Genomic DNA, 20,068 nt, shown 5'->3' on the forward strand with positions numbered 1-20,068 from the left:
CTCGAGGAGCTGTCAGTTTAAAAATAAACCTGAAGATGCCCATCCAGCTCATTTTCCTCATTAGGGACAAAGCTGCTTCACTGTGGCTCTGCTTTCCCTCTGAGAGGATGGAAAATGTGCCTTCACGCGCTGGCAATCCAGGGTTAGAGATAAGGCCCTCGCTCAGGAAGGGCTGTCACCCGCCCATTCGGGGATTATCCCTGTGAGAGGCAGGCAGCCCGGGACCGAGCCCTCCCTGGTCCCTCTCAGAGGGAGGTGGTGAGGACTTTCTTCTCCATGGGTATAAAAACACTATTTGGGGAAGTTTATGTGCACTAGCAGAGGCAGAGCCCTGGTTAACTGGGGTGACTAAACTTGGTTTGGGAAGCAAAGAGGGTTTTGATCTGCCTTGGAGACCATCGGAAAGCTCTGGAATGAGCCAAGGGATGCTAGAAGGATGCTTGGCTCAGGCTGGGTCTGAGAAGGCTGGATGAATGAAAAGGCTCCTTGTGGTCTCGATCGCTGCTAAATATGCACAAATAGAGGATGGAAGAAGTGGCTTTTACTAGTCCTTGCACAGTTGTGTGCCCAGTCTGCCCATGACTCTGCTGGCGCTTCTTTAGGTGAATTTAATGATTTCTCTTGAGGTGAGCAACAGGTCAGTTCAGGGCGGGCATTTACTGTGTATAGTGTAGTGATGCCTGATGCACTTTTGAGTCTTGTGTGTCCTAAGAAAATAACCGCCACCCCAGCACTGTTAGCTTTTAAAATCCAAGACTGTCCCTCCACTTCCATTATAGCATGCTTGCTTTTACTTCTTTCTTCGCCCCAAATATTCCTGTGTTCTATTAAACATCCTCTGGGCTTTGCTTTTTGGATTTCCAACAGAAAAGTACTGGAGTGAAACCATGGGAAGTGCTGAAGATGGACAGACATCAGACATTTAACATGTTTGCCTCTTTGATAGTAGTGCCTTGTTCCGAACTGAGTTCAGAGCATTCAAAACTTTCCACTTTTATTAACGCATTTTCTTAAAACTAACAGTTGCACAGATGAGTAAGTATCCTCTTGTTTACAGAAGATTTTATTTTTTGACGAGGGCTTTTATTGGCAACGTGGAGTTTCTCCAAAGTCCGTGAGTCCAGCAGGCAGCTCGTTCCAAAATAGGCCAGCTGCCCATTGGAGTTAGAGGAGTCTCCCTGAGAACTGCTGTCAGCTTTGCATCTGCATGTCAGTCTGGGATGCAGTTTGGGACCTAACTGTTTTCCGCTTTCTCTTTCAGCAGCGAAATGTCAGGATCAAGTTTGAATATGAAGGAGAGAAAAGGTATGTACCCAACCCAGTCCCTGATGTGTGCTGGGACAAATTACCCTTTTTACCTAATGTCATCCTACTGATTTCAGCCAGCTGCAGATGAGCTCACAGCAGGATTCGTTCCCCTAAAATCCACTACAATTTTATATGCAAGAGCCTGGCCTCATCATCCCATTTGCCACAAGTACCTCCTGGGATTTGCATGCAGGCAAAGTGGTTCCAAGCTGGAAGTAATTAAATGCCTCTTACCAGGGACACAGGGTACACGCTTGGATCCTTTTCTCTTTTTAATTCTTGAGCCCTGCTGAACCGCAGCTGAGCTGCAAGTCTACAGGAATGTGTCCTTTGATTAGCAGCCTATGACACTTACTTAAGATAACCAGATTTTGGGCACGGGGCCCATAAAAATAGAGCTGGGAGTTAAAGTTTGCCCGCCCTTCCCTGCTTGACATTTTCATGGAATCACCTCTGCTCGGTGGCTGTGGCAGGGCAGGACACAGGGCTGGAAACTCGCAGGCTACTGGTCCAAGTTGCATGTTAAAGCCAAAGAAAATGTAAGTAATGTCACCGTAGGGCTAGCCTGTACCACCTGATGTGTGCCTATAGAGCTGCTGCACATGATGGTACAGGAGAGCCACAGGATGCCAGACTGCATTATTCTCTCTTCCATCCCTCCTCAGCATTCAGAGTCTCTTGCTGAAAGTGGAGATGGTAACTCACTGACCAGTGCCCCATCCTGGGCCTTCTCCAGTGAAGGGCTACTGGACTTTCTTCTTTTCCACTTGTGCCTCATGGTATGGGGAGGAGCAGAGGAGCTGCACTAGGATTTTTGGTAGATATTCTTACAGGGTAGGTCAAGTCCTGTCTTGGGCATGTCAGACAAGTAGTATGAGTGTAAAAGCAACGAGCAAGCTTCATGCTTCACAACAGAAGCATACAGATCCTTGCTTCAGAATTGTCAGTCTAGTCCCAAATTCCAATATGCTTCTACTAAATCGAGACTGTTCTTGTATTTGTTTGTGTGTACAGGATTATCCAGTTTCCAAGACCAGTCAAATTCAAAGAAGTGGTGCAGAAGGTCACAGATGCTTTTGGACAGACGATGGACTTGGTCTGTGTGAACAATGAGGTATTCTTCTCTTTATTGCTAGGGGAGCTTTAGGGTGCCTGGTCCCCGCTTCACAATTGAACGGTGGCTTGTTCTTAAGGCCCTAATTTAGTGTTGTATGTGGATGTGAAGAAAAGTGATCTTATTTTATGGTTCTTAGGTAGTGAGTGTACAAGAACTCTTGTCCAGACACAGATCAGTTGGATTCTCAGACTCCAAGCTAGGCTTTCCCCTTCTTAAAATTATTTCAGTTAAGGCCAACTAAATGGTGACATGATAACGTTGTCTTTCCCCTAGAACAAAAAAATCCCCCTCACTCAAACAAGGTAAGGAATTAAGTAACCGAGACGATGGAGACATTGTCAGCTCAGCTGCACAGTCAGCAGCAGCAGATGTTTTCCTATGAACCCCCTTCAGGCAATAGGACCAACTTTCAGATGTGTCTGGCTGGTGAGAGCACCCGCAAGGCAGAGAGAAGAATGACTGGGACAAATGGCTTTCCTGAGAGCCACATGAAGTCCAATATATTCATCAGTGACCTGGATGAGGGGATAGAGTTGCACCCTCAGCAAGTTTGCTGATGACACAAAGCTGGGGGGGGTGGCTGACACACCGGAAGGCTGTGCCGCCATACAGAGAGACCTGGACAGGCTGGAGAGTTGGGCAGAGAGGGATCTTATGAAATTCAACAGGGGCAAGTGTAGGGTGCTGCACCTGGGGAGGAATAACCCCCTGCACCAGGACAGGTTGGGGGTGACCTGCTGGAGAGCAGCTCTGTGGAAAGGGACCTGGGGAGTCCTGGTGGACGACAGGATGGCCATGAGCCAGCAATGTGCCCTTGTGGCCAAGAAGGCCAATGGCATCCTGGGGTGCATCAAGAAGAGTGTGGCCAGCAGGTCGAGGGAGGTCATCCTCCCCCTCTACTCTGCCTTGGTGAGGGTGCACCTGGAGTGCTGTGTCCAGTTCTGGGCTCCCCGGTTCAAGGAGGACAGGGAACTGCTGGAGAGGGTGCAGCAAAGGGCTGCCAAGATGATCAGGGGACTGGAACACCTCTCTTATGAAGAAAGACTGAGGGATTTGGGTCTCTTCAGTCTAGAAAAAAGATGTCTGAGGGGGGACCTTATCAACACTTCTAAATACTTAAAGGGTGGGTGTCAGGAGGATGGGGCCAGGCTCTTTTCAGTGGTGCCCAGGGACAGGACAAGAGGTAAGGGGCACAAACTTCAACATAGGAAGTTCCACCTAAACATGAGGAGGAACTTCTTTCCTTTGAGGGTGGGAGAGCCCTGGCACAGGCTGCCCAGAGAGGTGGTGGAGTCTCTGTCTCTGGAGATATTCCAAACCCGCCTGGTCGCGTTCCTGTGCCACCTGCTCTAGGTGACCCTGCTCTGGCATGGGGATTCAACTAGATGATCTCCAGAGGTCCCTTCCAACCCTATGATTCTGTGAAGTGACTGTAGGCTACTGCGTGTTTAGGTTGGATGTGAAGCCTTCCCACCTTGGGGCAGTTACAGAAGCCTGGTGAAGTCCAGAGCATGAGGAACAGTGCACTGTACTTTTATCTAGCACTGACTTTTTCACCCCAAAGCCCCGTAACCATGGGCATGTTCATGTGGTCAGGTCTGCAGTGAAATGTGCATCACTGAAGGTTCCTCTAGCAGGTCCTGTGGCCACGTACAAGCAGCCAAGAAACCCTCGCTCTGTGATTCTTCCATTTTAAGGCTTGAAGACCTTTCTGCTCTGACCTTCCTCATAACACAGGCCACTGTGTCTTTCCAACTTGTTCTTTGAGCCCAGCGCTGTGTCTGAAAGGAGGGTACTGATGAGGGCCTTTACCTAGAAGGGAGCAATACTTGGCATCTGTTTTGGTGTGCTTAGTGTTTTCTTGTGAGGCATCTTACCATGAACTGGGGAGGCAGCTGGAGCCACTGGACTCTTAAAGTGGGTTTGGCTTTGGGAACGGGGAGAGGGCCAAATGACAAATAGGTGGGCTTTTAAACACCAGTTCTTTTGGATCTGTCCAGTCGGCTTGCTTCAAGTATTAATTGCAAATGACTGCAGCTTCTCATTAAAGTATGAATGGAGATGGAGGTTATGAAGACAGCTTTCTCTCTCATTTTTTTCCTTTCTTTTTTTTTTTTCCTTCCTTCTGTTTCAGTGGAGACTTGCTCCACAAAAAAGGCTGCTTTTCTTTTATAATAGGTACCTCATGATATCAAAGCGTCTGCTGGGTTTTGGCTTGGAGTGTGGTCAGGTTTCTAATCTTGGCCATTCTCTGACAGCTCTCCCGGGAAAAGCCTGCCATTGAATTCTCTAGGAATGACTCATTTCATTCCAGGCTTCTTTCCACTGGAAGAGGAATTTTTTTCAGCAACAGCAAACAGAAGCTCAAATAATGCATTTTTATCCCGTGTTACAGACTGTCTTCCTGGGCACGTGCACAGCACATTGCAGGACCATGAGCAGACCTTTGGGTACTCCTAACTCTTTAGGGTTGAGAAGGACCTTCAGTGCTATATTTTTCTATACAAAAAATTTTCTCCTTGTGAGAACCCACACCTTTGGGAAGAGGGCCGAGCAACAGTAATTCAGGGTTGTTATTGCGGAAACACTGTAAACACACAAAAATGACCTTCAGGGAGATAGCCTACATGTCCACATGGTGACACCCCGGCATCTGGTTCCTAGCGTGTTCTGGGTTGGGTTTTTTTAGTCTTGTGACTGCAGGTCTCGGAGGTAGCCTGACCACAGACATAGTGCAGCTAACCATTTTCCCCCTTTCTTTGTGCTCAAAGGGAACTCTGCAGTAATTCTTTGCTGCCATCAGATGTTTCTCTTGCAGAAGCACCTTGTAGACCAAAATTACACTGAGGTCAACAGGCCCCTACAGAAGCTCGCTACATGTCAGTCCCTGTCCCGGTGAAGCAAGAGTCCTGAAGCCAAGATCAGGGAGATGAGCATGCCAGCTGGGTGGAGCAGGGGCACGCATGAATCACATCCTGGTGGGACCATGGAATCAGCGGGCTTGGGCTGGTATAGATAAGAGTGGGGCCTGGCCGTGGGTGTACGCATGGGGCATGTCTGTATGTTACTGTTAGGCTGGGCTCATCTTTCTGATGAGCGGGACAGCAAAATCTGGCCTGGCCATGGACAGCATGGCGTGGTGTTTCTTGGATAGTTGCCTGCGTTATGGATTGAAAGACAGGCTTCTTCAGCAAATGCTCTGCTGGAATTTCATCTGTGTGCGCTGCTAAACAGCTTCTCCAGGTGTGATTAAGTGTTACGTTGTTGTTTGTCCCATCCTCCATCACCAATTTGTCACTTTAGGCAGAACACTGAACCTCGCTGTGCCACCAGTTCCCTTCTGACGTCCCCTTGGTTGTCTCCTCTGAGGCTGTCCCCTCAGCATCATTTCAGGAGCTTAGGGAGAGTTAAAGCCTAGAAAACTATTAGAAGCTCTGTTATGGGGCGGGGTGGCGGGGGGAGGAGAGGTGTTTAAAAGCATATTTAACAAACATTTGTCGAGAATTGTTGATGCCAGTTGGTCCTGCGTTGGGCAGGAAGATGAACTAATTGACCTCTCAGATTTTTCCCCAACCCCGTTTCCTACTATTCTTTGGCTTTCTGCAGTGTCTTACAGAGTGAGGTCTAGCAATGCTGTTGTAGCCGGTGAAAACTCGCCCTTTGCGCTCACTTTCTTAGTCTGCAGTGGATTGACTACCAACTCCCACACATCAGGCTCCAGGGGAGTATACTATTTAAAAGCAAGAAGAAAATCTCATGAGCTCTATTTAGTGAAACTTCTGTGCAAGTAAACTTTGCTGTTCAGCGCAGCTGCTCGCTCTGTAGACAGAATAAACCCAGTTACTGGAAATGCACCCTGGCAATTACTTCCGTGGTTCTGCATGAGTCTATATTTAGTTTCGTGCCTAGTGGATATCTGTTCCTGATATCCATGTGTGCCACAGTCTGGAAGCCAAATGGAGCAAAATCTACTTGCCAGATGTGGGTAATAGGTAAAGCCAAGCTAAATACTGGCTCCAATCCCTTTTACAGGAGGGCAATTTCTGCCTGATGTTTTTGGCTTCTCTGAAGCAGGCACGCAAACGTGTTAATGTTGTGATACTGGAGTGAGATGGAGTGACTTGCAGAACATTCTGTTCAAAGGAACAGCCGAGGAATTGCTCTGAATGTTTGTGAGGAGCTCAGTAAAGGGATGGGTGAGCAGTGGGACTTACAGTTCAGCGTCAAATTCTGCTTGGTGGCGAAATGAGGGGGAGCAACTCTCCACCGTTCTCATTTCTGTTTGGCGGAGTGTAGAAGGGAAGGCTTGTCTGCTTGATGCACCTGTGGAGCCCTTGTGACCTTCAAGAGGGTTAGGCAGTGCACCAAGAGAACATCTCTTAAGCTGTGCTGCTTAAGGAAACAGGCTGTCTGAGAACAGCTGCACAGCATTTGGGGGACATATTCAATACCATCTTTGTCTGATGTCTGCTGTGACCAAGAGTGATTCATTTAGATCCCAAAGTTTAACCATGGGCTAACCATTTACTCCATGGACCTACTGAAAGCCCTGAAAAGTTGGTATCTACCTGGTGAGTACTTTCCTTTCATTCATGTCCAAGCCCTGTCCCAGACTGGGAACCTGTTTCCAGCAAGGCTGGAAACCCAGCCCAGACGAGACTGGTCTTGGTGTTCTCTGTAAACCCTGGTTAGGTCCCTTGCTTGGGAGGGAAGGGACATCTTCCTGAACTTTTCCCCATCTTGTTTGGTTGTGAGCTCAAGTCCCTTCACCAACAGCCCGTAGGACATCCTGGGGCAAGGCTTTCTCAAGAGTTCCCCTTGGAATCTTTTTCCTACACAAATAACTAAATAGTTTTCAGACAAAGGGTACACAACCTGATTATCCCTCTTCGTGGGTGAATGTGTGAAATGCTTTGCCCTAGAGTCTCTTTTTCTGCCTTTCTGCAGAAATTTCTCAACCACACTTGCATACCTTACACCAGAAGAATGGTCCGAACTCAACCTGGAGTTTGTTGCTTAAATATATTTTGAGAACTGGCCTGGTCTTTCCTCAGCAATTATCACTGCTTCCAGCAATTATGCCTGTCAGCTTCTTTTTCTTGCCTCTTAATCCCAGTTCTGGTTATCTAACTCTGCCATGCAAGCTGTATGGGTCCCGGGTATCTAATTTGGGACTGTAAACTCTACAGAAAGCGGGTTGCATTAAACTTAGCTGTTTCAGTGCCCCTTTGCAGACCCGGCTTTCAGTGTCTCAAAGCTGAGTGTATAAGGTAGGTGTAAGCTGAGGACCACCCGCTGCCCACTGCAGCAGGAGCTTGACTTTCTTGGTGGGATGATGATGTTAAACCTGACGTATATCATATGAAATAAGTGGCCTGCATGTGGCTCGGTTCCCTGTCTGCAAAATGGGGAGGAAAGATAAACTTCCTATCACACGGGAGAGGGGGAACAACCCAAACCTTGAGCTGTTCACAGTGCACAAACAGGAGCCACTCGGAGATACCTAAGATGGAGCTTGATGGGCTCACGCTGTGATTCTTGGGTGGAGAAGGTGACTGTAGCAGTTTCCTGAGGTCAAACCTCACCTTGTTGGCCAGGGCCCCACAGCCTTCCCTTGACCTGGTCACCCTGGCAGTCCTAGCCTCAGTGCACACAGTCTGAGGTGTATTTGCCTGCAGGCCAACAGCCAAACCCTTGGCAACACCCTGGGATCAAAAAGGTAGACACAGGCGGCTTTTGAGTGTCGTCTTCTAGAGTGGTTGATCTGAGGCGCATTTACTGCGGCTGGTGGCATGAAAACTGATTGCCCAGAGGGCTGAGCTGCCTTTCAGAAGTTCTGGGCAGCTGTGGCTCCCAGTAAGACCAGTGGGAGCCTACTGGGAGCTGTGGCTGCTTGGTCCCTTTGGTAGGTGTAACTGCTGTGTACTTTGGCACAGGCGCGAGTATAACGTGCTGTGTTGGCTGGATTCGGTGCCAATGCCCAAGGCAACCTACAGAGGCTGAGGACTGGTTTTTATGAGATTAGGCAGAGTGCCCCTGGATGAGGGGCAAAAAGTTATGTTTTTAATCTTATCCCAAGGCAGCAGAAGGCCGCAGAGCCCCTCTGAAGTGCAGCTGTGTTGGGTGTTGGAAGCTTTGCAGGACGTGGTACACCACACAGCAATGTCAGGAGGGTCAGATTCCCTCTGGAGATAGGAGGGCAATAGTTTGCCACTTACCAGGAAAACATCAGGATCTTTAGCTACCTGATAGACGCAGCACTATGTAGCGCTTTGTTCTGTTTACTTTACAAAGATCAGAAGCTGAATTTGTCCTTCTGGGAGTTAAAGAAGTGGTTCTTGGAAGGAGAGCAATGCACAGCTTTCACATCAAAAGGGAAGACACTCCTATTTGTGAGATGTTCCCTGATTTCACCTGATGCCCAAACACTAGGGAGATGTGTCAGTGTGCAGGAGCACAGGTTCCAGCAGTAGGGAAGGCCACTGGGGATCTAGCAGAGCTTTGGTGCAGCTCACTGCTTTCTTGGAGCACCATTGCATGACCTTCTTCCCAGGAGGAATATGTGGCGCTGCTTTGGGACTGGGTATTAGCAGGTCTTGCCTACAAACTTAAAGATCAGAGCAGCCTCAGAGCAGCAGGCAGCAAGCCTAAGGTTTCATCTCAGCCCTCTCCTCTTCCCACTAGCTGAATTGGTGATGTGACCTTTAAGCTCTCTCCTTGCAGATGTTTTTTGTTGTGATTTTTTTGTGTCTCTTCCTTGGTAGATGAGAACTTGGAAGAAAATGTTAGAGCTCGGCAAGCTGGAGGGCATGGGGGCTCTATTTTCCATCCGCCTTCTTGGGTTCCTCCCTCATCCCCCGATTCCCAAGCTGCTCTCTGTGAGGATCTGGCTTCCTCTGTTTACCCAAAAGTGTGACGCTGCCGTGCTCCGGTGTTTGTTCAATCCCTTCCAGCTCCTGATCCCGCTGAAATCCCAGGAAGATTTGGACAAAGCGATGGAACAGTTGGAGCTGAGCCCTTCCCTGAAAAGCCTACGGATCCTTGTGAGCGCTCCAAAGAAAGCGAATGTGAGCCCTTCACCTTCTCTGCTCTTTTGTGTCCGGAGCGAGATGCCTTGTTATTGTGTTGGGGAGTGGAAACGAGTCTCCTGACGGTGCAGAGCAGAGGGCAAGCTGGTCAGGAGGGGGGTCAGCCCTCCTCTGGCTCAGCCGCTTGGAAATCCTCCTGCGGTAGCAGCCCAGAGGCCAAGCTCAGCTTCCCCTAGCTCCTCCTGGAGCCTGTGAAGGGTTAAATATTGTACTGATCCTCAAACAAAGTTAAACCCCACAAGAACGCCTTGTGCTTTGCGCCTAGGGATGCTGTCACCATTCCTCCGCAGCCTCTCCTCCACAGACGTCGCAAGCCCTGGCCCTTGCCGTGCTGGGTGGCAGCGTGGGGACCGTTCCCTCCGTGTGGTGCTGCAGTACTAAAGGCCAGGGAGAGCAAACTGGAGAATCCTTCAGTCTCATGCAGGGCTGTCGTTTTTTTGGTTTGGTTTTTTTTCCCCCATTATTTATTTACTTGTTTTTCCTAAGCTCAGTGGTTTTGCAGTTAAGCCTGTTGGCTTGACCTCGCCTGCACAGAGTGTCTTGCCAAAGCACATGTCGTGCTGCCCCAAGCACAGGCTGTAAAGCAAGGGATTTGCAGATGTTGCAACTCCGTTTCTTCCTTATATTTCGTAGAAGTACTGGAGAGAGACTGGCTGTCTTTAAACTCATACTGCTTGTCCTCATGCTGCTGCTGGTGCTCGCAGCGCCTGGAACTTCTCCGTTCCTTTTGAGAGGCTCTCAAAAGGTGCAGGGACCAGAGTCCCAGCAGAAAACTGAGCCATCAATCAGTGTTTCCTAAATCCTGGGCAGCAATGGGACAATCTGCCCTAGTAACTGCAGGAACGCTGCAGTATTGCAAGTTAACTGCTTAGACCAGAGCAGCCAGGTAGATTGATGCATACCTTTGAGAGTCAGTCAGGCTCTTCCTGAAGCATGTAACCATGCAAGAACATATGGTTCCGAGGTCATACATAAAATTATCACAAAATCACGGTGTGCTGTAGTGTTTTATCTTCGACTTGGCCACTACCACTGAAGTCACCAGCTGGATTGTAATTTTGTTGCTTTCCCCATGATCCATCTTCCCTAGCAGAACCTGATCCTCCACTCAGTGTTCCTCTGCTCTGTTACAGAGGAGCCTCTGCCGCTGTGGAGCATGGAGGACAGGCTCTGATTTTTGGGACAGCAAACTTGGGTTCGGGATCAGTCTCTGTATCTATGTGGAAATAATGCAGTGTGGGAACAGTCTTCTATGTCAAATGTCTGTATTTATCATTATCAACTGGAGCTCAAACTTATTAGAGTATTTTAATAGCAGATGCGAATTGTTTGTGAATGATTTCTGAATCGCCCTTGATTACACACGTGTCCTTTTTTTTTATGGTTCTTGGGTAATATGGTCATGGGGAGCCAAATACAGGGTTTCACATGGTGTGTCTGCAAGGGCTCTGACAGAGTCTGATCGTTCCCTTTGTCTGATTACCAGCTCCTGCAGCCAAACAACAGTAAACAGCATGAAATGAGGATCTCCAGATCCATGGGCGATATCATGGGATCCCTGTACAAGGACTCCGAGAGGACGCGGAAGTATTCAACAGGTCAGTGAAATGCAATGCTCTGCTGGGTGTTTTGTGCTGTTACAAGCTGGCCACCATCGCCTTTCTCTTTCCTGTCACAACCCTGTAGCTGCTATAGTCTGGACGGCCACCCTGATGTCTCCCACCAGTAGCTCAGTGCAGTTGCTGCTTATCCTTAGCTTGAGGAAGAGACTGCAAGTTGCACGGATCAGACGAGGTTGTACTGAGCAGAGTCTTATGTTGGGCTTGAAAGCTAAAAAGAGCAGGGGATCTGAGGTGTAATTTGAGGGGGGAAATGCAGCAATAAAAATCTCCATTGAAATCCACGCTACTGAGCTTTATTGAAGCAAAGAGTGAGGATCTATGAAAAGCCAAGGCTTTTTGAGACCTTGACATGGTTATTCCTTTAACCATCTGCTGTCATTCCTCTCGGCATCTCTCCCTTGTCCCCAGTTAGCACAATAATGTAGCTGAATGGGTTTGTATTCCTTAGATCCTGAGCTGGGACCAGCTTGACCACATAAGGACCAAATATATGTCTCCCTGCCACCAATCTGTTCTTGTTGGTGAAATGGAGTCTGTGGTAGTTGCCTTTGTGGTTTCTCAGGAGCATGGATGCACGCAGTGTCTTGCAGTGCTCGTGTTTCAGATGCAGGGAGGCATCCCTTTCCTTCAGAGATGCTGGGAAGTAGATACCTGCAGCCTCTGAAGCCGCTCTGGCAAATGCCTGGTCTCCTCTTGCAGTCTGCAGGCACTGGAGTTTGTTTGTAGCCTTGTCTGATCTTTTCTTTGGTTTTCTGTGCTTCAGTTAATGCTTTTCTTGGTATACAGCAGAGGCATAATTATTCATGTTACAACCTATAGGCAGATTCAATGATCTTGAAATACAATGGATGTTCTCTGCCGCACCTGTGAGCGCTGGTTAGAGTAATTTCTACAGATCTCTATTGTTTTCATACAATTAGTCGACAACTGTAGAAATGGCAGCATCAGAGGCCTTGAATACAGTGGGGTCCTCCTATACAAATATGCTTCAACCTCCAAAGATCCTCTGTACTTACATGGCAGTAAACGCTTCCAAACTCTTTGTGCAACAAAAGAGTATTTTTCTCCAAGGATTTGCCCTTTCTCTGTCTCTTAGCCTGTGCTGCCTTGATAACATAGCCTGTGGCTTGCTGCATCTCAGACAATGATATATAGGAAACGTTCTTCTAGGGTAGGTCCAATATAGCCCCTTGTGCAGCCATGCCCAGCGCTTACTGAAGCCAGGCGTGGGTGGTACAAGAGCCCGCTTTGGGCCTGGTGTTTGAATGTGCCAGGGATGTCTTTTTTTATTGTGGGTGTTTTCTCCGAGCTCGCACGGCTCTTGAGAGTTTGCCCAAAGTCTGGCAGAGTCACTAGATGCTTCTGAATGAAATGCGCACAGAAATACATGGTAAGGCACAGAGCCTCAGCAGAAACTCTGCTTGTGCGGAACACCCCTGCCGCTCTGTTCTGGCACTTGTTAAGCTGTTAATGTAAAGCAGCGAAGAGCTGTGGCACCGGCAGCTGTCACTGATGTGTGAACCAAGCGTGATGGGCAGAATTGATCCCATGATCCCATGTGTAGCTGTGCTAGCGAGAAGATGAGTTCTTGCAAAGTTAGACTTTTGTGTCACGTTTTGGCCTTTCCTTACTGCGTTGGAGCTGCTGTAATATGAAGAGTCCACACCACTGACTGTGAGGTGTCACTGCCTTGAATGGCGTCCTGTAGGTAAGACAAGGCAGACAAAGGAGGAGATATCAGCTCTGCAAGGGTGAGAGCCTGAGGTACAGATGGATTTTGAGGGAATGCCTGAATAGCAGAGTGGGGGAATGGACGTAACGTGCTGGTTTAATCTAGGTAACGGAGGAGGAGGAGAACTGGGCAGACCAGATGGGGGATGCAGAGTGTGATAACATTGGGATCTTCAGGAGGGTCTGCACGATGACTGCTAATGCAGCAAAACCCTTGTCCTCGGCGCTGTAATATAGCTAGGTAGCAAAGGCCACCAGTCCATGCTACGGTCATCCCTCTCTTCTTTCCTTTTTTTTTTTTTTTTCTCCTTGCTCTTCGTTTGAAAAGAGGTTGCAACAAACCCTCTGTGTGGGTAACAGCACACCAGACCTCTCTTCAGAGTTATCTGGCATCTGTAGGAAGCTACTGCAGCCCTGCTTAGGAGGCGTTCACAATCCAGCAGATCCACTTTTTTCACCTTCTGTGTCAGAACTGGTAATCCAGCATCTGGGCAGAAACTCCAGCGAGCTGAAAGGGAGACCAGTGTTTCAAAGGGAGCATAAAACTGAACGTCAGGCAACAGACAGATACGGATGATCCTGTGTTGCGGTTCCCTGAACCGGGGATTCCACTGAACTTGGTGGATAGTCAAAAGGCAGCCTAAGAGGCTGGGATTTCTGTAGGAGAAACTACTCTTCATCTGCAGTCGCAAGGTATTTCACAGTGTTTGCTTCCGCTGTCGTCAAAGCGGCTGCCGTCAAGAGAGGATCTTAACTCAGTTCAGCTTTTCTCTTGAAACCACATTTCAAAGGAGATTTAAACCGACTTTATAAAAAAGGTGGTTCGGGGTCACATTCTCAGTGTTTCTGAGATGTCTCACGTTTTTCTGCTGACTCTGCCATGTTAGCAGCAGTGAAAAATAACAAAACTGCGTGTTGTTGGCACAAGCACATTGGAAGGGGGGGGGGTAGATGTTCTGGGGAAGATTTTGGCTATTTTTGCTTCTGCTGGACAGAAAATGTCTTCACTCCATGTCCCTGAAAAACCTTATGCAAAGTCAATATTTTCTTTTTTTTTTTCCCATAAACTTTTTCAGTGGAACACCCCCCCCCTTTTTTCTTTTTTTTTTTTTTTTTTCTTTTTGAAGTGGAAAATGTTCCAGTCTCTTGGTGACCACCATCTGCAAGTGTTCAGCTGAGTGCCTGGAAATTTTGGCTAAAATCTATTGGGGTTCTGGATTTTCAAATAACTGAAGGTTGTTTTTATGTACTTTGAAGAAATACATGTTTCACAACATTACCTGCAAATTATTCAAGAGCTCTATTCCCGAATCACCATTTCAGTGGAAACATTTGCCGAAAGCTTTATGTTTTTATTATTTCAATTTTTCCACGGTGGCAAACCAGGCTGCTGAGTCGTGGCATCCTGTGCCTGCCAACCCTCTCCCGACCAGGAGCAAATGCTGGCTGGGTCCGTGCTGTCGAATATGGACCAGCCATGGGAACAGCAGGACTTTCACCTCGGAGAATTGCCACCACAGTGATGGTGCCCAGGTTTTCATGGATGCCTGGACACATGTGCAGCAGCATCTAACCCCTGGGAGGATTTGAATGCAGATCTCTGGAGAGAGATGATAGAAAGACCTTGCTGGCCAGGTGACTCTGAGAAACAAAGGCCTGGAGGTGATATCCGTGCCGTTAAATTCACTGGGCCAGGACGCAAGCACTGGCTGGCCACTTATGAGGTTGCTTAATCATTAGAAGATTCCCTGCCCAGCCCTCTAGCAATGACTGGCATCCCAGCAGTGCCCAGGTACAAACTGGGCAGCGTGGATTAGGGACCTCTCGCAGGAGTTGAGATGGATGAGACCCCCTCTGTTTTGAGGAGAGGAGAATTTGGCTGTGTGCATCATGCCAGCTGCTTTAGGGCTAGAAAATGGGCTCTGTCCTGCTTATTAATATAGAAGTACCCTAAAGTTTGTCTCAAATCAAGATGTAGGAATCCATCCTCAGAGGATCAGCATGGAGAAGAAGGGAGACTTGTAGGGGTCCTGCTGAAAAAGAATAAACTGAGGGAGATTTGGTCCATCTGCTCACACCTCTCCTCGACAGTCACAGAATGAGAAACTTCCTGCAGGTTTATCCCTTCTTGTGCTGCTGTGTCCTGAGCCCTGTGTTTCTGCCAGGGCTCGGAGGAACGGCACATCTTGACGTCATTGTCCTTCGTTCGGCTCTGCGGCGATGTCATCCCAGGGCTGGGCTCTCCGTGGCTGCAGCTGTGAGCGTAGGTGGCTGCCAACAAACCCTCCCAAGCTCTTGACTTTTAAGGGGCTTCTCTTCTCCATCGGGACCCCTGCTTGATGCCGATCGGTGATGGATGAAGTTTTGGGAAGGATCTGCCAGGGCAGGGAAAGGGTAAAGCCAGGGAATGGGGAGGCGGAGGGAAGCCAGGCCTGGCACAGGGGAGCTGGCTGTACGTGCAGCACCACAAACTCTGCACATACTGCATGAAAGACACTTCTTAAATAAAAATAACGGAAGGGAACATGAAAGATGCCAGCAGTGACTCTAAGTCTCCGTGCTGGCCTGGTTCACCCTGCTCGGGACATGCTGTGCTCTAGTCTCAAACATATGGCTTTACATTAGTGTGTGTAACACGGGGCAGGAGTCCCTTCCCAAAGCACCTTGCTGCAAAGGGTAACCGAGGTCAGATGCTCAGCTGGTGCCAATCTGCAGAGTTTCTCTGAGTTCAGGAACTCTGAATAGAGCTGCTGAGATCCAGCCAGCATTCGGCTTGTAAAGAAGAGCCTCAGAGCCCGCCCCATCCCCGCTGGGTCTGAGGACTGGAGCTCACATGTAATCCCCTAGACTCCATGAGGACAGTCCCTCGGGGGTCTCCTCTCTCTGCATTGTGCTCCTGCTGTTTCTTGAGTAGTAGGTCAAGCGTGAAGAGCATCTGTGATGTGTCAAACGGGCACATCTGGGCTTGTCTGTCCGTTTCTTCCTCTGCCGCCGGGTGTGTAAAGCAGCATTATCTAACGTATCCAGCATGCCTTGTGTTGCCTCTGCTATGAGTTAAGCCTGCTATTGAGTACCACAGTTGCTCTATCTCCCTGGCCCCTGTTTTCCATTCCCCCATTTTGTTAACAGGGCAGGATAGGGCTGGAGGGGGGGAATCAACCTTGGGCTCCGGAGCTCTGCTCCCACCACCTCCCTGCATTCCTCCCGGGCAGATGGGCACGCGTGGATGCGACCCAGCAGCAACCAGTGCTCCTGGAGATGTGAAGCTGCATAAATTACTTTGAGCGGCATTTCTACCCAAACAGCCTGTCTGAAAGGGATCGGGTTCAATCCAGCCATTTGCAGGCGTGCAAAAGGCTGAGCGTTTTGTTTAACTTCCTCGCCTGCTGGGAAATAGCTAGTGTCTTATCCCCTTTTGCAGTTTTTGGCAGGAAATGTGACTCTGGAAGGTCAAACACAACTGACCCGATGACTGGGAGTAGTTGTTACAGGCAAAGGCTTGATGTGAGATCATGCAAAGTCTTTACGCTTGTGATAAATCTCATTTAACTCCCTGGGTTCAAAATCAAACAGGGCATGTACAGCTCTCCATAAAATCAGAGTCGAAGACATCCTGGGCGGTGGGTGGGTTGTTGCAGCGAGAGATGCCAGCGCTGCACGAGCAGACCCACACCTCATCGTGGCAGCAACAAAAATGCTCAACAGAGCTAAGACACAGGGGGTATACCATGCCAAATCCTCTAGCAGCTTTTTTGGAGCAAGAGCCACCCTAATCTCTTTATGCGGCATTCTGGGTTGACATCTGCGAAGCAAATGAGGGGATGATAACACCGTGATTTATCCAGGGTGCCCGAACTGTTAAATGGTTAAAGGTTTGTTTATTTATCTTCAAAGAGAGGATGCTGTACTTCCCAACTGGTTTTGTTTTTAGGGCTGGTGGAAGGCCAGTTCATTATGAGCGCCGCAGCACTCGAGAGATTCTCTCCCCTTGATCTTGGCGTTACTTCAGTTGGACTTTTTTCACTGTGTTCTTATCCTGCAGGAAATCTGTGAAGGAGAAAATAGGAAGAAGAAGGGGAAAAAAAAAAAAAAGTAACTCAAAGCCATATGACTCTTATTTTTACAAGCTGAGCAGGGAGTCTGGAGGGAGGCGTACTGTGGGACAAAGATATCTCTGTATTTGGTATACATCCAGCAAGCCTGATTTAGTGATCTCTAATGGTGGTGTGACACTGCTAATGTTAGCAGCTCCTGATGGGTATCAGCTTAAGTGAGAGGTGGGGACTCGGGTTTGTAGTGTTGATCACGCTGATGGATTTATGCCAGAGACCTATCTGGCAAAGTAGCTGTGATGCAGAAGAGGCAGAAGCGTTGTGTTGATTGATCGGTGTTGAATTTTCACGATGGGATAGGCCCCTTCCCGGTACCTTTCTCTTGCAGTATCACGCTTAGCCTGGGCATGTTGTTACCAAATGGTAGTAACGAACCAAAGAGTTGGCAGGAGTGCTGCAAAAATGGAAACGAAGTGTAAGGAAACGCATCTCCATGTGCTTTCTTAATTCTTAAAGGATGTGTGCTTTTTAGAAGTCTGCTTAAAAACAAGTTGTTGTGTTGTGCGAAGGCTCACATTGCACAATAACGACTGGTTTAAGCTCCAGCACGGAGCAGCACGGACCTCCGTCAGCAATTCCTTGCCATGAAGTGATGACAGCCCAGGGATGGAGGGGAGGGACTGCAGAAAGACAAGCAGAGCCAAGCCTTTGCATCTGGGCTAAGTGAGGGCAACACTCTCTACATCCTGAAAAGGCACGAGGAATCAATTAGGGTGAACTTGGGGGAATAAGGGAGAGGAATGGGACGTTGATGTAAGGAAGCTGTGGATTTCCCTCTCAGGTGCAAAATAGAAAACCCCTTTTGCTAAACAGCTCTTGTGGGGTGCCCGCAAAAGCCTTGCTCCGTGCGCATGATGCGCTGCAAAGCCCTGGGGGTTTCCGGGAGGATCTGCCAGCTGCAGGCGTGGAGCCTCTGGGGCTACAGATAGGGGAGACAACCCTCCCTGGGCAGGAGATAGGACGAGCTGATCCCGTAGGTCGTTCCCCTCCCCATGGTTCTTGGATTTAAGGGCTGGTTTTCCTTCCTCTTTACTTCCGTATAGGGAAGGGGGAGAGAAGAGGGGTATTTGAGTGCAAGTGATTTTCCGTATAAGAAGCGTTTAAGTGATGTTGCAACGAGTTCATCCGGGCTGTTTCCCACATAGCCGAATGAGGCGGTGATGTGACCTAGGGAGGAAATGCCTGGGGGTCGAAGAGGGGAGGTGGGTTTGGAGGTGCGTTTTGCTTTGAGATTGACTGATCTTATCACAATAAAACTCTGGAGCTCTTATCTTTCTAGCATTGACAGAGCACCTCGATACAGTGTGGGATCCAAGGTAGGTTGAAGGCCAAGTCTGCTAGCTGTTGTGTGGCCCCACAGTGAGAAGCTGTTCCTGTTGCAAAAGCTTTGTAGGATGTCTGTAAACAATATTGCGTCTCTAGCTCCGTTCCCTTCCACGCAAGTTCAAACCCAGCAGCGTCTCCAGGAGGTCTGTGATCACTGGAACAGTATCTCTGGAAGGACTTCAATGTGGCAAGTCCTCTCCTTGACCCATGCCTTTCCCGTGTCCTAGGCTCTCTGCACACCGGCCGGAGCTCTCCGCCCCCGGGGAGCGTTCCCGAAGAGCAGCAGCAGATTGCCCGCCAGGGGTCCTATACCAGCATCAACAGTGAAGGCGAGTTCATCCCTGAGACCATGGATCAGAACGTAAGTGGGGCTGGGGCGCGTGGGTTAAACCGGGGCAGCGTCAGGCACGAGCGAGGCTGTGCTATGAGCGCCGTTCCCACCATTAAATCCCCAAGTGGGCCCTGCGCGTGGGGCTCAGGCCAGCTTTTTCCAGGAATGGGTGCCCCTGGGCTTGACATGCTGAAGAAACAGCGTGCCCTATTTCCAGGAACCCTAAAAGCCACCTGCGGTGGTGATGGCAATGTGCTCAGGCAGCTCAGGTAGCTCTGGAGGAGTGTAGATCTGGCACACACGTGCACACCAGCTGCCAGGCCCTCATTGCTGCAGCCTTCCCAGATCCCGCGGAGCAGGAGGGACTGTGCCAAGCAACCGATTGCCTGTGATTGCAACAGCCTGGGAACGTCAGCAACTCTCACTGCTTCCCAGGTGCTGTTTCTGCCTGAGCTCCGTCTACAGTTCTTGGCTCTGCCCGCAGCCTCTCTCTGTGTCCCTCCTTCATATATATTGTTTTTCCCCCTCTGTTAGTAAGGATTTTGTATATTCCAATCCCTCAGTAATAAAAGAGCAGCTAGTTCTTCAGCATAGTGATGAGCAGTACCTCTTCCTCCAGTCAGCTTGGTACCCACGACTGGGGAAACTGGAGTGTCAAGGGACCAGAGCAGGAGCAGCTTACACCTCCCTCTCCATTTGCATCTCTGCGTAAGCTACAGCTCTGAAGAGCTTAGCACAGGTCCTGTGAAATCAGCTGGGCTAACTGGGCACACAATTCATTCTTGCAAAGCTCTTGGAAGGGCAGGACCAGGCTCCACAATTTGCAGGAGGGCTGGCTGTGCAGGAGGGACGTGGAGGGACAGCCAGAAGGCACTAACCTCACTCCAGCAGGATGCTGTGACAGCCCCCAAGGATCTTCCTTAGGGACATGAGCATTTCCTAACTCAGGTAGCACCCACTAGCTCTGCTTTTGTGTGCAGGCTGTGCCAGTGTTTCTATGGCAAAGTTGTGTTTTCAACAGTTTATTATACAGCCGTTAATAAAATAAGAAGTCACTCCGGGTGAGTCTTGGCAGCGTCAGAGTGCAGATGTATCTTGTGCTCTTTGCAGCCAAAAGTTGGCTTTCTATTGTTTTCACATGGCTTCCAAACACGTTTGGTAGGATTAAGACAAATTGTGTGTGCGTGCAGGGGGAGGGTCCGCATGAAGCCCCTCTGGGGTGCAAATCAGCGCAGCTCCACTGGCTGTTAACGGAGCTCCGTTAGCACTAGCTGAGCTCTGACCCTGCTCCTTAGGAAGGTTCCCAGATGCTCTCCTCCTCACTATTCCCCAGCATCGCGCTGCGGGTGGCCTGCTGCCTTTCCCTGGTGAGTTACATGCAGGAAAACAGGGTTTTGGGGATTGAGCAGCCATGCGTTTGGGCTTTGCCCTCA

At 49.1% G+C, this 20,068-nt stretch overlaps 1 protein-coding gene across 1 annotated transcript in view; it reads left to right on the forward strand.

Moving 5' to 3' along the window:
• Positions 1 to 20,068, forward strand: part of LOC128905604 (mitogen-activated protein kinase kinase kinase 3-like) — an 86,108-nt gene that overhangs the window by 49,526 nt on the left and 16,514 nt on the right. Inside the window, exons 4-8 of the mRNA XM_054191893.1 lie at positions 1,262 to 1,305; positions 2,323 to 2,422; positions 9,379 to 9,492; positions 11,000 to 11,111; positions 18,532 to 18,665. Coding sequence (XP_054047868.1) covers positions 1,262 to 1,305; positions 2,323 to 2,422; positions 9,379 to 9,492; positions 11,000 to 11,111; positions 18,532 to 18,665 — 504 coding nt within the window. The remainder of the gene's footprint in view (positions 1 to 1,261; positions 1,306 to 2,322; positions 2,423 to 9,378; positions 9,493 to 10,999; positions 11,112 to 18,531; positions 18,666 to 20,068) is intronic.

The sequence above is a fragment of the Rissa tridactyla genome, chromosome 2, assembly GCF_028500815.1.
Source record: "Rissa tridactyla isolate bRisTri1 chromosome 2, bRisTri1.patW.cur.20221130, whole genome shotgun sequence".
In the NCBI taxonomy this organism is placed as follows: Eukaryota; Metazoa; Chordata; class Aves; order Charadriiformes; family Laridae; genus Rissa; species Rissa tridactyla.